The sequence below is a fragment of the Neovison vison genome, chromosome 4, assembly GCF_020171115.1.
Source record: "Neovison vison isolate M4711 chromosome 4, ASM_NN_V1, whole genome shotgun sequence".
Taxonomy (NCBI): Eukaryota; Metazoa; Chordata; class Mammalia; order Carnivora; family Mustelidae; genus Neogale; species Neogale vison.
Window position 1 is genome coordinate 175468682 of NC_058094.1, and position 18173 is coordinate 175486854.

At 34.0% G+C, this 18173-nt stretch overlaps 1 protein-coding gene across 15 annotated transcripts in view; it reads left to right on the top strand.

The window, feature by feature from the left end:
* The window catches only part of HDAC9 (histone deacetylase 9), an 872408-nt gene that overhangs the window by 795064 nt on the left and 59171 nt on the right, over positions 1–18173 (top strand). For all 15 annotated transcript variants that reach the window (XM_044246154.1, XM_044246156.1, XM_044246162.1 and 12 more), the window contains one exon: positions 1823–1956. In XM_044246154.1, the coding sequence (XP_044102089.1) occupies positions 1823–1956 (134 nt within the window). The remainder of the gene's footprint in view (positions 1–1822; positions 1957–18173) is intronic.

Sequence of the window (18173 nt, forward strand, 5' to 3'; positions counted from 1 at the left end):
AAAAAATCATAAATAAAGCAGTAGTAAAACAGTTTCAGCTGTGTACAAAATAGATAATTACATCACAATAAAGCTTATTATACTCCATAAATTTAATGATGGCTTAAAATTAGAAATACTAATTAATGTGACTCACAACAACTATGAAACTATAGGAAAAGATCTCATCTTGGTGTAAACGAATTTAACATCTATTTATAATAAAAGCTTTAATTCAATGTAGAAATAGTAAGGTCCCTCCTAGAACTGAATGAAACCACAGTAAGATGCCATTATTCACTCATTTGCTTGGCAAATTGTACCAAACATTGGCAAGGATGTGACTAAACTGGAATTCTTACATACACTGCTTCTCAGAGTAGAGTTTATAGCCTTTAAGAAATAATCTAGTATTATTTAGCAGATTTTAAGCCTCAGTGGTTTTAGTCCACTATTGCACATGTGAGCCACAGAAGTGCTATAAAAATGTTCTGGAGGCATTGTTTTTAATAACAAAGCTTTGGAGTTTTGTAATAAAAATCCAAGTATCTGTCATCAGGAGATTGGGTAAATAAATTCTTTTATACTCATAATACGGCCTACTAGACAGCACAGAACTATAGCTACATTTATCAACAGAGGTGAGCTAACAAGATATTGAATGAAAACAGCAAGTTGTGAAAATATAAAACCATTTTTATAAAGTTCAAAAAAAAAAAAAAAGCAAAGGAATTATCAACACAAAGTCAAGATCCTAATTTCCCATAGGGAGGAGGAGAGATAGTAATAGAAATACACAAGGGGCTTCAAGAGTATTACTGACATTATTTTCCTTAAATTGAAAGGTGAGTGAACAGGTATTTCTCATATCATTATACTTTATAATATATATAGGTGTTATTTATTTTTTACATTTACCAACTTTTTTTTTAAAGATTTTATTTATTTATTTGACAGACAGAGATCACAAGTAGGCAGAGAGGCAGGCAGAGAGAGAGAGGAAGGGAAGGAAGCAGGCTCCCCGCTGGGTGGAGAGCCCAATGCGTAGCTTAATCCCAGGACCCTGGGATCATGACCTATGTTGAAGGCAGAGGCTTTAACCCACTGAGCCACCCAAGCGCCCCCATTTATCAACTATTTTATAATCAAAATTATATCTATAAAAATCTAATATGATAGGGGTGCCTGGATGGCTCAGTAGGTTAAAGCCTCTGCCTTCGGCTCAGGTCATGATCCCACTGTCCTGGGATGGAGTCCTGCATTAGGGCTCTCTGCTCTGCGGGGAGCCTGTTTTCTCCTCTCTCTCTCTGACTACCTCTCTGCCTACTAGTGATCTCGGTCTGTCAAATAAATAAAGTCTTAAAAAAAAAAAAAAGCTTCATTTAAAAAAAGAAATCTGATGTGATAGTTAAGTAATTTGAGGTGATAGGTAAAAAAAAAAAAAAAAAAACTTCCTTTTATAATCAGGTAAGACATGATGGAGACAAGAAACAAAAATCAACCAAAGGAAATTATTTACCTTATTAACACTTGCCAAATGCCATCAAATTTTTCATCCAGGTACATATAGAATGTGCTGTGAAAGGCACTACTGTGCACTGGTGATGAGCCATATTGTTTGGTATAAATTTTGGTTGTTAAACGTCTTAGCTGTGGGATCTCAGATTTTGGTTCCCATAATTGTAAAATACAGACAATAACGGAATCTGATTTATTAAGTTATTGTAAGTATTAAATGAATTCACCCATGGAAGATGTTGAGAAAGGACACACAATAATCAATATTAGATTCTAGTAATATTCTCTTTTAATACTTTGAAATATTCTCTTTGTGTTATGATAGGCTTTGGTCATTTGACGAAGCAGTTGATGACATTGGCTGATGGACACGTGGTGTTGGCTCTAGAAGGAGGACATGATCTCACAGCCATCTGTGATGCCTCAGAAGCCTGTGTAAATGCCCTTCTAGGAAATGAGGTAAAAAATTAAAAATTACACAAGAGTAGGGTTAAAGGACTAGGATTGTATGCATGCACTTTTTTTTAATCCCATGTAATCAGAAAGCACAATGTTGCTCTGACAATTTTAAAAAAGAAGGTAAGCTTTTAAGGAGAAGTTTACATGTGCTCCTGTCATATGGTATAACTATTGTCCAATTAATCTACATATCACTTCCCTCAGTCAGGTTATTCATGAGCTCAGTAAATAAGATAACTCTTGGAAGGAGAAACGCTTTGTATATTGACCCAACTAATAATCACTGAAACACTGAAAAACAAACAACTCAAAGAAAATTTCTCAAATTTTCTCAAAATCTCAAAGAGATTTTCCATAGGATTGTGTTAGCTCAAGGGAGAAAATAAAGCTTTTAAAATTTTTTTCATCTTTATTGAAATAGGGTCGACACAATTGTAATACATTTAAAGTGTACAATGTGATGATTTGATATATGTATACATTGTGAAATGATTCCTTGCTTGAAATGAAATTAATGCATTCATCACCTCACATACTTTTTGTTTGTACCTTTGTTCTTTTGTTTGGTGAGAACACTTAAATTCTACTTTCCTAGCAAATTTTAATTACATAACATAGTATTGTCAACTATAGTCATCATGTTATACATTAGATCCTCAAACCTTATTCATCTTGTAACTGAAAGTTTAAAACCTTTTATCAACCTCTCCTTATTACTCCCCTTATCTTATTATCTCCTTTTCCCCTCCCCCCCACCCCCAGCCCCTGACAATCACTATTATCCTCTGTTTCTACAAGTTCGGCTACTTTTTTTTCAGTGGGGGAGTGGTCAGAATAAGTGATACCATGCAATGTTTTTTTTTCTGTGTCTGGCTTATTTCACTTAGTGTAATACCCTCTATGTTTGTCCATGTTATCAAAAAAGATGAGATTGGGGCGCCTGGGTGGCTCAGTGGGTTAAAGCCTCTGCCTTCAGCTCAGGTCATGATCCCAGGGTCCAGGGATCGAGCCTCACATAGGGCTCTCTGCTCAGTGGGGAGCCTGCTTCCTCCTCTCTCTCTGCCTGCCTCTCTACCTACTTGTGATCTCTCTGTCAAATAAATGAATAAAATCTTTTTAAAAAAAAAAGACAAGATTTTCTTCTTTATGAAAGATTGAATAATATTCTATTGTGTATATATATATACATACACATATATACACCACATTTTCTTATCCACTTATCTGTTGGTGGACATTTTTTTAAAGATTTTATTTATTTATTTGACAGAGAGAGATACAATAAGAGAGGGAACATAAGCAGGGGGAGTGGGAGAAGGAGAAGCAGACCCCCCTGCTGAGTAGGGAGCCCGATGCAGGGGTTTGTCCCAAGACCCCGGGATCATGACCTGAGCCAAAGGCAGACACTTAATGACTGAGCCACCCAGGCACCCCTGTTGATGGACATTTAGTTTGTTTCTGTACCTTGACAATTGTAAATAATTCTGCAATAAACATTGAAGTACAGATATCTCTTCAAGATAGTAATTTTGTTTCATTTAGCTATATACCCGGAAATAAGATTGTTGGATCATACAGCATAAAACATGCAGTTTTAATTTCTTGAGGAAGATATTCCTTGGCGTTTTCCATAGTGGCTATACATCTTACCTTTCCAGCAACATTGCTCAAACTTTCCCTGTTCTCCACATCCTCACCAGCATTTATCTATTTTCTTTTTGATAATACATGAGGTAATACCTCATTATGGTTTTGATTTGCATTTTCCTGATGATTACTGATAGTGATCACCTTTTTCATGTACATGTTGGCCATTGATATGTCTTCTCTAAAAAAACATCTAATTGGGCCTTTTGCCCATTTTTAATTGGCTTATTTGGGGTTTTGTCTTTGTTTTTGTTTTTTTGCTGTTGTTCGTTTTTTGTTTTGCTGTTGAATTGTATGAGTTCTTTGTATATTTTAGATATTAACCTCTAACAGGACATATGGTTTGCAAATATTTTCTCCTGTTCCATAGGTTACCTTTTCATTTTACTCACCTTTGCTGTCCAGAAGTTTTTAAGCTTGATGTACTCCCACTTTGTTTGTTTGTTTGCTTACTTTTGTTGCCTTTACTTTTGGTGTCAAATCCAAAAAAACATTGTCAAGGCTAATGTCAAGGAGATTACCCCCTATGTTTTCTTTTAAGAATTTTATGGTTTCAAATCTTACATTTACATTTTTAATCTGTTTTAAATTGATTTTTGTGTATGATGTAAGATTGGAGTTCACTTTTATTCTTTTTTGTACTAAAATCATTTGTTGAAGAGACTATTCCTCCATTGTATATTCCTGGATCCTTTGTTGAAAACTAATCCACCATATGTGCATGAGTTTATTTGGGGCCCTTTCTTCTTTCCATTGATCTGAGTGTCTGTTTCTAATACCAGTACCATAGTGCATTGATTACTTGTGGTATATTTGAAATCAAGAAATGTAATGACTCCAGCACTATTGTTCTTTTGCAGGATCCGTTCATGTGTTTGGGGTCTTTGTGGTATCATATGAGTTTTAGAATTTTTTTCCTATCTCTATAAAAAAATACCTTTTAATAAGGATTGGGTTGAATCTATAGATTGCTTTGGGTAACTTGAATGTTTTATTACCATTAACTCCTCTCATCAGTGAACATAGCATATTTGTTCTTGTTTCTTCAATTTCTTTCATTTAGTATCTTGTAGTTTTTGGTGTGTAGACTTTTCACTTCCTTGGATACATTTATCTCTAAATGTTTTATTGTTTATGATACCATTGTAAATGGGATTGTTTTATTTCTTCAGATAGTTCATTGTTGATACATAAAAACTGATTGTTTATGTTGATTTTGCCTTCTGCAACATTGCTGACTTTGTTTATTAACTCTAATAGTTTTGTGGTGGAATTTTTAGGGTTTTACATATATATAGTGTCATCTGCAATTAGAGATAGTTTTACTTCTTCCTTTCCAATTTGTATACCTTTTATTTCTTTTCCTTGCTTAAATTCTCTAGATCATACTTAAAATACTATCTTGAATAAAGGTAGTGAAAGCAGGCATCTTTGTCCTGTTCTTGATCTTAGGTAAGGTGTTAGCTCTGGGCTTGTCATAATGTGGCATTTTACTATGTCGAAGTACGTTCCTTCTGTTCTGAATTTGTTGAAATTTTCTAATCATGAAAGATGTTGAATTTTGTCAGTTGCTTTGTCTGTATCTGTTGAGATGATCATGTGACTTTTATCCTTCATTGTGTTAATATATTGTTTCACATTGGTTGATTTGTGTATGTTGAACCATTCTTATATCCCTGCAGTAAATCTTGATCACAATGTATGGTCCTTTTGAAGTAATGTTGAATTCAGTTTGCTAATATTTTTGTTGAGAGTTTTTGCATCTCAACCAGGTGTTCACCGGGGATATTGGACTACAGTTACTTTCCCTGTAGTGTCCTTTATTGGCTTTGGTAACTGGGATTTACTGGCCTCCTAAAATGAGTTCAGATATGTTACCACCTATTCAGTTTTGAAAAGGATGGATATTAGCACTTTAATATGTGGTAGAATTCACCAATGAAGCCATCTGATTCTAGACTTCTCTGTTTTAAGAGGTTTTTAATTACTGATTCAGTCTCCTTACTAGTTACTGGTCTGTTCATATTTTCTGTTTCTTCAGAATTCCTTCTTGTAGGGTTTGTGTTTCTAGGAATTCATACATTTCTTCTATGTTATCCAATTAATTGATGTATAATTACTCATAGTAGTTTCTTTTGATCCTTTGGATTTCTGTAATAAGTCTTCTCTTTCAAATCTGATTTTATTAATTGAGGCTTTTCTCTTTTTTTCTTGGTCTAGTTAAAGGTTTATCAGTTTTGTATATCTTTTCCTAAAACCAGCTCTTAGTTGCATTGATTTTTTTATATTGTTTGCTGCATCCCATAAGTGTTAGCCTGTTGTGTTTCTATTTCATTTGTGTCAAGATTTTTAATTTCTCTTTTCATTTCTTGATGCCTTGGTTGTACAGGAGCATGTTGTTCAATTACCACCTTGGGGCACCTGGGTGGCTCAGTGGGTTAAAGCCTCTGCCTTCGACTCGGGTCATGATTCCAGGGTCCTGGGATCAAATGCCACATCGGGCTCTGTGCTCGCTGGGGAGCTTGCTTCCCTTCCTCTCTCTCTGCCTGCCTCTCTGCCTCCTTGTAATCTCGTCTGTCAAATAAATAACAAATAAAATATTTTTTAAAAATTACCACATATTTATGAGTATTCCAGTTTTCTTTTTGCATTGATTTCTAGTTTTGTGCCATTGTAGTCAGAATGATTTCGGTCTTTTAAAATTTGCTGGAATGATTTCGGTCTTTTAAAATTTGCTGAGACTGGTTTTATGGCCTAATATATGATTTTTCTTGGAGAATATTCCATATGTGTTTGAGAATAATGTATTTTCTTCTGCTGTTGGGTAGAATGTTCTGTATATGTCTTTTAGGTCCATATGGTCTAAAGCATCATTTAAGTCCAGCATTTCTTTATTGATTTTCTGTCTGGCTGACCTATCCATTATTGAAAGTGGGGTATTAAAGTCCCCTAATATTGTATTTATGTGTATTTCTTTCTTCAGGTCTGTTCATATCTGCTTTATAAGGTTAGCTGCTCCTGTGTTGGTACATATTTGCAAGTGTAATATACTCTTGATGAATTGACCTCATTGTCATAATATGACATTCTTTGTCTCTTATTACAGTTGTTAACTTACAGTCTATTTTTTCTGATATAAGCATACTTAGTCCTGCTTTCTTCTGGTTTCCACTGGCATGAAATATCTTCTCCATCCCTTTATTTACAGTCTGTGTATCCTTAAATCTGAAGTTACTCTCTTGTAGGCAGCATATAGTTAGGCCTTATCTTTGTATTCACTCAACCACTCTATGTTTTTTGATTAGAGATTTCAGTCTGTTAAATTTGAAGTAAGAATTGATAGGTACAGCCTTACTATTGCTATGTTACTGTTTTCTGGCAGTTACATAGTCCTTTCTTCCTCTCCTGCTATCTTTTTTTGTGCATTGATGATTTCCCATAGTGTTATGTTTTGATTTCTCTGTCTTTTGCATACTTCTATAGGTTTTTGCTTTTGGTTACCATGAGGCTTGCAAATACCTTCTAATAGTGTATTTTAGGCTGATAACATCCTAACTCTAATGTATATAGAAACTACATTTTTACACTTCCCTCCCACAATTTATGTGTTTGAGATCACAGTTTATAACTTTTTATATTGTGTATTCAATTAACAAATTACTGTAGTTATAGCTATTTTTAATACTTTTGTCTTTTAAACTTTACACTAGAGTTATAAGTGATTTTCCACTATCATTATAATATTAGAGTATTCTGAGTTTAATTACATGTTTACTTTTATCGGTAAATTTTATGCTTTCAAACATTTTATGTTATTAGTATTCTTTCATTTCAGCTTGAGGAACTTCCTTTAACAACTCTTATAAAGGCAATCTAATTCTGATGAAGACTTCAGCTTGTGTTTGTCTGCAAAACTGTATCTATTCTTCACTTCTTAATGACTGCTTTTTTGGGGTAGGGTATTTTTGATCAGCAGTTTTTTCTTACTGCACTTTGAATATATCATGCCACTCCTTTCTGGTCTCTGCTGAGGTTTCTGCTGAGAAATCCACTCTTAAACTTAATGAGATTCCCCTATCTGTGATAATTTGCTTTTCTCTTGGTATTTTTAAGATTCTCTCTCTGTCTTTAACTTTTGAAAATTTAATGTTCCTTCGTGTGGGTCTCTTTAGATCCATCTAATTTGGTACTCTTTGGGATTTCTATATTTGGATGTCTGTTTCTCTCCCAGGGTGAGGTTAATTTTTAACCACTATTTCTTCAAATAAGTTTTCTGTCCTTTCTCTTCTCCTCCTGAAACTCCTGTAATTCCTTTGATTTGCTCCGTGGTATCCTGTAAGTCCTTTAAGCTATCTTTACTGTTTCTCTCTTTTTTTTTCTTTTTGCTATTTTGACGGGTTGAGTTTCACTGACCTGTCTTTGAATTCACTTATCGTTTCTTTCATTTTATCTAGTCTGCTCTTGAACTCTTCTGTTGAATTTTTCAGTTCAGTTATTTTATTCTTCAGTTCTATGATTTTTGTTTGGTACCTTTTAATATTCTCAATCTCTTTCTTGACATTTTCACTTCATTCCTGTGTTGCTTTCCTGATCTCAGTGACCATCTTCACAGCTGTTTTTTTTCTTTTAATTCAATTTAGTTAACGTCTAGTGTATTATTATTTTTATGGGTAGAATTTAGTTACTCATCAGTTGCATATAACACCCAGTACTCCTTATATCATGTATCCTCCTTAATGCCCATCACCCCATACCCCCAGCTATATCCCCTCCAGGAACCCTCAGTTTGTTTACTATAGTTAAGAGTCTCTTATGGTTTGCCTCCCTCTCTGTTTTTATCTTATTTTATTTTTCCTTCCCTTCCCCAATGTTCATGTACTTTATTTCTTAAATTCCACGTGAGTGAAATCATACAGTATTTTTCTTTCTTTTACTGACCTATTTTGATTAGCATAATACACTCTAGTTCCATCCACATCATTGCAAATGGTGAGATTTCATTCTTTCTGATGGCTGAGTAATATTCCATTTTATATATAGTATATGTAATTTGTATATAAAGTGTTTGTGTGCACACACCTGATCTTCTTTATCCATTCATCTGCCGATGGACATTTGGGGTCTTTCCATATTTTGGCTATTGTGGACATTGCTGCTATAAACATTGAAGTACATGTGCCCTTTTAAATCATATTTTTGTGTCCTTTGGATAAATACCTAGTAGTGTAGTTCCTAGGTCATAGGGTAGCTCTTCTTAACCTTTTTGAGGAAATTTCATACGGTTTTCCAGAGTGACTATTTTTTATAGTGAATATATACAAGTGTTAATACTGTTTTATATATTTTAACTTTTTTCATGAACTTACAATATGACCACTTACAAAATAAACATAAAATCATTTTTTAAATTTGTCATTCATATTATATTTTAACAGTGACTTACGCTTTTGTCTGTGGTATTTATGAAGGGGGAAAAAGTGTTTTTTTTATTTCCACATGCTGAACACCTAAGTTTTATTGTCATCTTTATCTTACAAATCTGTAGTACTTCAACATGACTATTATGCCTTATCTATTGAATTAAATATGTACTAAGGAAAAGATGAGAAAGAAAACTTGAGCAATCTTTAAGTCTTTACTCTGTTGTATAAGATTAGACAGCACAATAACTCAAGGCTGTTGCCATCTAATGATTATTATTATTAGTGCATTGCTATTTCAGATCACACAAAGTTCAGAATGTCTAATATTTTCCAAATATTAGAGTCCTGAGTTTCCTGTGAACAAATAATTTAAAAAATAATGCTGGGCATTTTTTTTTTGCATGTATGGCAATAAAGAAATGCAAAAAAAAAAAAAAATGCTACTTCTGTCTTGTCAGTTAATGTTGAGCTGCTCTATTTGCCTACCAGAAAACATATTTTGCATATTCACCTACAGTCTCAACTTACTTGATTTTAAATATGGAAACATTTTAGAGAAGCAGACTGGTTTTAATATTTACATTATAAAGCTTATGCCAGATGTGCAGAAAATCACAGTAGGTTGTGGATTGTGGCTCCATGGATGATTGACCTGCTCAGAAAAAAATGTTACCCAGTTGCAAAAGCCAAGTACTTTTCCAACTATGTGAAAGGAAATTATGGATTTCACTGGCTCTCTTTGAGCACATTCATTCAAATGAGATTCTGTTTCTTTGTGCTAGTAATCTTTATACTTGGCCTACTTTATTCTTCCAAGGGAGGATTTCCAGTGAGAGTGGAATAATTTTTTTGGTGTGGTCTCTTTCTTTAAGAGATGACTTATTTCAGAACACATTCTAGTCAGTTGTGTGAGTTACATGGTTTTCTTAATTTGTCTGAATATACTAAAAAGCTAAATGGTTGTGTTTTGTACCTTCCTTCCACTATATGACCTTTTGACTGGGATGTCTGTGGTCATTTTATAATACGGGCTATGCCGAGAGCTCAAACAGACTGTTTTTGTAGAGTAATTAGTGACGTTGCTTTAGAACAGTGTCCCCTAATTGAAAGTTTGGGCCCTATTCTCAAACCTACTGTACCTTTTCTCTGCATTTTTAAAAGACCAGGCTTGAGATAGAAGAAGGGATAAAAATGTCATTGGTCGGTCTTAAACATGCCCATGTGGATGTGTAGGCACCAAAAATTCCAGTAAATTACAACTGAAATGATTATTTTTGGCTATATTGACAGTTTAATCAACTGTAATATCTGGACATCTTGTAGTAAATTTGCTTTAGTTATTATAATACCCTAAATACCACCTTGTCTTCTTTCATTGACTATCTTTAATTGCATAAGCACAATTTAAAATTTGTGTATCATGAACTAAAGGAAGACAAGTTTAAATGATCTTTGATTTTCTATATCTTTTTTCCCATTGAGGTTTCTTTGGAATATAAATAAGATTATAAATTTCCCCACAAGATACTTTAAGGGAAACAGATGGATTTGGTATATTGAACTTTGAAAGGTAAATTTTGGTGTGTCACATCTATCAGTATGCAGAGGAACAAAGCTTAGGAAAAAAAAGATTTTTTTTTTGTTAATGAAAAATGGAAGAAAAATACATGTGTGTTGTGCATTATAATTCATTTGAAAAAAGGAAATGAAAATGTAATACTTGAAACAACTTAAGAAACAAAGAGTTCTTCTCACTTTCATTGACAATATAATTTATAATCCAAGGTCTGGCTTTCTATATATTTTTTCCAGTTCAAAGGTCATCATGACTAACAGCATGACTACATTGAAGTTTTAAATTTCATTCTTTTAGAAAAAAATAATATATAATAAGGCATATTGCATGTACCTCATCATTTTAAAAAGTGCACACATGTAGTTTTCACAGTAGTTTTATGTAGTAAGGTCTAGGTAAGAGAATTTAAAAAAAAATCTTTCAAATACCAATTATTGCAATTTCAAATCCCAGTTTCCCTCCAAACTCCCTTTTCAAGTGATTAATAGGGCAATTATAACTTATTATCTGGCATTTCACTTTTACAAATAGCAAAATGTAGTAAAGCTTTAGCTTAAAACATTGGCAGAACCTACCTTGGCTTCTCAACACTGAACGTGCAATTGAACTCAAATTAGGAAGGTCAAGAAGGGCCTTTTTGAGGGACTCTGCACTTTGTCAGATGTATTTATTCATGTGTAGAAGATTAGAATTCATAAACATTTTGCCAGTTTTTTGAATGCTATTTCTTTTCCTTGTTGTTCTTGGCCAGGCCATGTCAGTATAGCAAAATCCTGCTTCATATGACTTATTATCAGCAGAATAATATGTATTACATAACTCAAAGGAATTATAAAATCAGCAGGAACTTTTGGCTCTTCATCTTAGTGTAAATATATAGATGGGTACCAAAAAAAACTTAATTTTTTAAAAATTAAGTTATCTGAGTGATGCAACCAAAATAGGAATTTTTCCTTTTAAATATTTTTTATCACGAGAGTGATCTAGTTACCAAAACATCTTTTACCTGTCCTTTTAAGAAATATGCACAAGGTCAGTCAAAATAATACAGTATTGGATTAAAACTGGTTTAAGCATGGTACAGAAAATTCCTTGAGGCAACTGACTTTGAAGACATACCATACGTGCATTTTTTTTCTTTTTCTTGGCAAAGATCAGAACTTAGTTTTATCAGTCCAATCAGTGTATGATGAATATTTTTGAACTTCTTCAGGGAAGCCCTTAGAAACACTAGCTTGGGGTTTGCAAGAAATTGAAGTGACTATCTAAATCAGAAGAGTCACGCTGCTTGGAATGGCATCAGAGGTCTTTATGCAAATAGTTGCATCATTTTTAGAATCAGTAATAGAAATATGTGTGAGGTTCTTGGGGGGGATGATTTTGGTAGTCTGCATTTGTGCTGGTGGCGGTGGCAGCAAACAGTGGCACAGTTAATTTAAGGACAAATTTGCCTACTGTTATGCAAAGCCAATTAACAGCACCCTGGGTTGCTTCCCCTGAAGGAAATGTTTCCAAGAGGTGAGAAAAGCTTAAGCTGTTGGCATTCCTATGGAATCTAAAACGAAAACATTGAAAAACTTTAGGCAGGTTAAAGAAAGGGGAGGACATATAGTAGGAAGAGCCTTGGGTAGTAAGTTGGAAACATGGCCATTAAAAGGCCACCTGTCAAAACAGAATAAATGACTGTTTTAAGCTTGTTAGAGAAAAAAACAAACGCTGTCAATGTGGAAGTTGTTGGGATGATGCTACAGCCTCCGGTACTAAAGGTTCAGCCCTTATAGTTGAGTCTGTGGCATGTTTTTTCTTTTTTTTAAATGTTTTTTATTTGAGTAGAGTTGACAAACAATGTTAACGTTGGTTTCAAGGGTACAGCAGTGATTCAGCCTTTTGCTATGTTACGCTACGCTCACTGCAAATGTAGCTGCCATCTGTCACCATATGATGCTATTATAATATCGACTATAGCTTTGTTTACATCTCCTTCACTCTTATTAAGGTTGGTCTTTTACTCCTTCCTTCATTCCTTCTTCTTCTCCCTTTCTCCCTCCCTCTTTCTTTCCTCTCTTCCTCTTTCTCTCCCCCTCTTTCTCTCTCTTTCAAGATTTTATTATTTATTTATTTGAGAGAGAGAGAGAGCACAAGCAAGAAGAGGGGCAGAGGGAGAGGGAGAGGGAGAAGCAGACTGCCCACTGAGCAGGAAGCCTGGTGCAGGCTCAATCCCAGGACTTTGGGATTATAACCTGAGCCAAAGGCAGACACTTAACCAACTGAACCACCCAGGTGCCCCTCTTCCTTCCTCCTTCCCTCCCTTCTTCCCTCCTTTTTTACCTTCCTATCTTTTTTTATTTCCCACTTTCCCTTCTTGCCTTCCTCTGTTCCTTTTTCTCCCTTCCCCTCCTCTTTATAATAATTGCAGTCTTCTATATAGTGGCTCAGCTGCTTTTTTTCTGACTTGGATTTCAGCAGCAGTGGTTACACTTACTGATTGTATATGTTGATATCTTCCCAAGGTGACTTTTTGCTCTAAGGATGCTGAAAAGGTCCCTTGAATTAACTCTAATAGGTGTTGACAACTACCCCTGAGGTGAACTCTGGAGATGGTACTCTCCAAGTTGGTCAGGGGTTTGTTTCCTTTAGATTTTAAATAAAGAAGTTTTGCCATCTTTTCATCCTTTAGATTACGTATGACTGACGCCATTGGGGAATTGGTGTGAATCTGGCAAAGTTTATAATCTCGTAAATAGTTGGAATTCATGAGTAGAGAAAGGGAGAATTGAACACAGGGACAATGTATGATAATTCAGAAAACATTTTTCTAAGGTTTCTTTCTTAGACTGAATCCTATCCATTTTCTGAAAGAGAATATAGGAATAAAGAGAGTAAAAATGTTTTGGAAAATATTATTTAAAGATACTTTCTGTTGTAGATATGGCCTATGATATTACATTTCTTATATTCTATAAGGTTTATAAGAAGTTGAGCCAAAGTGATATGGGGATACTTTGTTGTTGTTATCTGTTTTAGCAAAGGCCAAATAAAGTAGAAGATAACTGGTAATTCAAAACTCCGTCATGTAGATGTTATATACTGTTTGTCTTTAGGCTTTCCAGAAGGTGTTAAAAGGAATGTGGGCTGAGAACCTATATACTTCATAGGGTTCCAATTACCAATAAAAGAAAGAAAGCATTTCTTTTCAGTGGTGAAACAGACATATTTCACCATTCATTTATCTTCCCATTCATTCAGTAGTTTTTTATTGGACATCTTTTTTTTTCCCCAAAAAGTTCTAATACGAGTAACATTAAAAGCAATATAAACAAAATACCTTAGGGATGTAATATAGGACCTTTTGTATTTAACTATGAGGATGGAGGAATATTTTAATAGAGGTAACATTTAACCTTGGTCTTAAATAAAAATGAGATTTTGACAAGCAAAAATCAAAGGAAAAGATTTATCTGTTATAGTAAAAATACATAGGTAAAGACATTAAGACTTCTTGAAATTGTGGGTGGCTCTGTTTGGGGTTTGTTTTGTTTCTGGCAGAGGAAAGGCTACTTTGAATGGAATAAAAGTAAATAATGAGGCTGGATCAGTGGTATGGAATATGATAAGGAATTGGAATTTCTGTGGAAAATATGGAAGACATAAATAAGCACCATACTTTGGGGTGAAATAACAACAAAGTATGTAATTTTTGAAAAAGACAGACTCTCATGTAAGAAAAAAAGAATTTCTTAAGGAAATAATCATTAGGCAAAGTTTTCCTCTGATTATCAATAAACAGAACAATAGTCTATCGGTGATATGTTGGAGCTCTCAGTGGCTTGTGAAAGCCAAGTGTGTGTATATCTCTACTCATATCTGAGTTCAGTCACATCACACTGGTATCTTGAAATAGGCATTTGTGGGAATATTTATAGCATGGAATTCAGCAAATGCTACAAATTACAGCTATTTCTGTTAAACATTTACCAGCACACCACTGCTACATGATGTGAAACAGGTCTTCTTAGCAGAAAAATTGACATTGGAAAAGAGTATAGTACAAATCTTTTTTACTAAACAAACAAACAAACAAAAACCCCAAGGAAAAGCAACTTAAAAATGCAAATTAGATTAAAGAAGAGAAAATTTAAAAACACATGCAGAGGAGAAAAAATAGGATCGAAGACAATCAAACAGGTTGACTTACCAAGTATAACTATCAAATTTAAGCTTATTTGAAAAACAAGGACAAGAAAACAAGGTTTTTGGCATATAGAATGAATTAAGCCTTTGTTATAAAAGTTAATATCTAAACTATGGGCATTGTGTTAGGAAACTACACATAAAGCACTGAGCAGACTTCCCTTCAATGTTACTGAAACTTCATTTTAACATGCACCTATTTATTTATTTATTTCCCTAACTCGCCTGTGGTTTGAAATGTTTTCACATTGTATTGCACATCTATAATCTTACCTCAGAGCTTAAAAATATTGATAGTGTGAATTATCCAATTTATTGTATTCATTATCCTCTTCCCAATAGACCACTATGCCTCCTTTTCACCATTAAGTTCATTTTTAATTATTTAGCTAGTTCTTACTACAGGTGTTTAATTATGCCACTAAGTCCAAACTTGCCATAGTTCAATATCAGAGAAAATATGGGGTACTATTTGAATATGATAATGAATAGAGGGACTTCTTCATAATCTTCCTTCTTCCATTCATTAGCTGATATTTTGTGTCATGGTAGCTTTTTTTTTTTTTTTTAGTATTTACTTATTTACTTTACAGAAAGAGAGAGATTTGGTGGGGGCAGTGGGGGGAAGGGTTGGAGAAGGTTTGAGGAGAGAATCCCCAAGCAGACTCCCCTCTAGCACAGAGCCTGATGCTGGGCTCATCCCACAACCCTTGAGATCATGACCTGAGCAGAAACCAAGAGTCAGACACTCAACTGATTGAGCCACCCAGGTGCCCCAGTGTTATGGTAACCCTAGCATTAAATAGAGCAATAACCTCAATAATAATCTCAGATTTTAGCCTGCATGTCCCTCTTATTTTGTTCAAGTTGCCTTTAATATCTTATGTGGGCTGCATGGTCATGACTTACCCTTTGTTTCCTGGTTTTCCTGATACTCTCATAAGACTTGTTAGATTTATATCATTCCTCTTGGCCAGAGATGTTTCTTTATTGCCATGTGATATCACCCTTCATTATCCACATGTAGGTACGATTCAGGCAGACTCAGTCTGAATAATCTTAGTAGTCTGTCAGTGTAGTAACTTGATTATCAATGGAATCCATCCTCATTTAGTTCCCCCCCCCCCAATCTGTTTGGTCAAGGATTTCAGTGACTTCAAATGAATAAAAGGGATTATTTTGAAAGTGACTCATGAATCACAATGTAGATAAAATTATAACCAGATTTACTTAAGCAATCAAATTAAACATGTATAGCTAATTGCAAACATCTCTAAGACAATTAGTTAAATGAAGGTTGAGTTTTAACCCCCAATCCATCCTCACTGGGGAATTGATAATAGTTCATCCGCCTGGAAGGTCAGGTCTATATGGCAAACTACTTCCTTATCCTCTTGGTCTTGATCATCATGTTCTTCCAAAGTTCTGCAATTTCTTTGATCCTGACAACTAAACCCTTTCTGAATTTTTTCTGTGTTGCTTTGCATGTTATAGTGCATCTCTCAGTCCCTTTTTAAGTGAATTCATAGCCTGTATCTAGAATACAACTTGTTGTTTTTGCTGAAACACTCATAGTCTCACTGTTTTCCTAAAATGCACGATAGTATAGAAGAAAAAATATGGACTCAAGAACCAGACTTAGTTTCCCTATTCCCTTATGTCAGAAAACATACTCTTTTTTAAATGTCTTTGACTGTAAAGTATAATATTCATAAAACTGTATAAGGTATGAACATATAACTCAATGAAATACTACAAATCAAGCACATATATAATCATCAACCAAGTCAGGAAATAAAATCTCATCACTTCAGTAGGCCCCATATTTTCTTTCCCAATTAATACTCCCTTTCTCTTTTCTGAAAGTAACCAATTTCCTATTTTCTAACATAATATATTTACCTATTTTTTTAACTTTATATACATGAAACCATATATATATCTCTTTGTATATAACTTATTTTGCTCAATATGATGTTTGTGAGATTCATCCATGTTATTGCAACTAGCTATAATTCATTCGTTTGTAGTTATATAGTACTACACTTCATAAAAAGAATAGGAAAATACCATAGTTTCTTTATTCTACTTACATTTTTAAAATTTATTCTACTTTTAATGAATATAGGGAATTTTTCAGTTTGGGGGCCATTATGTACAATGTTATAATAGATTTTATGTGTGTTTCTTGATGCATTTGTACAGATTTTAACATACCTCTCAGAAACTGATTGAGAAAGAAGACAATAAAAATGAGGTATATAGATTTAAATACTTTAATAAACTAGCCCTCATTGAAATATGTAATAAGCCATACTCAGTAACTACAGAGTATCATTCCTTTCAAGGACTCTTACAATGTTTTCAAGAACAAACCATTTTTGGGGGCATAAAATAAATTTCAATAAATTTCAAATAATTGAATTCATAGAGAGTATAACCTCTTACCGCAAGGAATTAAACCAGAATCAGTATTACATACCACAAACAAATGGAAAGACATTCCTTGTTTATGGATTGGAAGACCTGATATTGTTAAAATGCCCGAACTTCACACAGTGATCAACATTTCAGTGCAATCCCTATCAAAACCTCAGTGGATATTTTTCACAGAAATAGAACAAAAATCTTTAATTCATAAGAAACCACAAAAGACTACAAGTAAACAAATCAATCTTGAGAAAGAAGAACAAAGCTGGCATCCTCATACCTCCAGCTTCAGTAATTAAAACAGTATGGCAGGACCATAAAGACAAATTTGTAGACCAAACGAATAGAATAGAAAGCACATATGTGATCGGCTAATCTTCAACAAGAGTCCCAAGAATACATAATGGAGAGAGGATAGTCTCTTGAACAAATGGTGCTGGGACAACTGGATATCCATTTATAAAAGAATGAAATTGGACCCTTATCTTACATTATACACAAAAATGAACTCAAAACGTATTAAGATTTAAATGTAATATCCAAAACTAAAAAACTCCTAAAAGAAACCAGGGAAAATTTCATGACATTTGTCTTGGTTGTGATTTCATGGGTATGACACCAAAAGCACAGCAACAAAACCAAGAATAAACAAGTAGGACTACATCAAATTAAGAAGCTGTACAGGAAAAGAAAGAACAGAGTGAAAAGGCAATCTGTAGAATTGGAGAAAATATTTGCAAACCATATATATCTGATGAGATGTTCATCTCTCCAATAAATAAGAACTCTTAAACAGCTCAGTAGGAAAATATACTAATAACCTAGTATTAAAATGGACAAAGAACTTGAACAGAAATTTGTCAAAGAAGACATATTATGGCCACAAAGTATATGAGAAAATTCTTAATATCACAATTGTCAATAAATGCAAGTCAGAACCACAGTGAGAT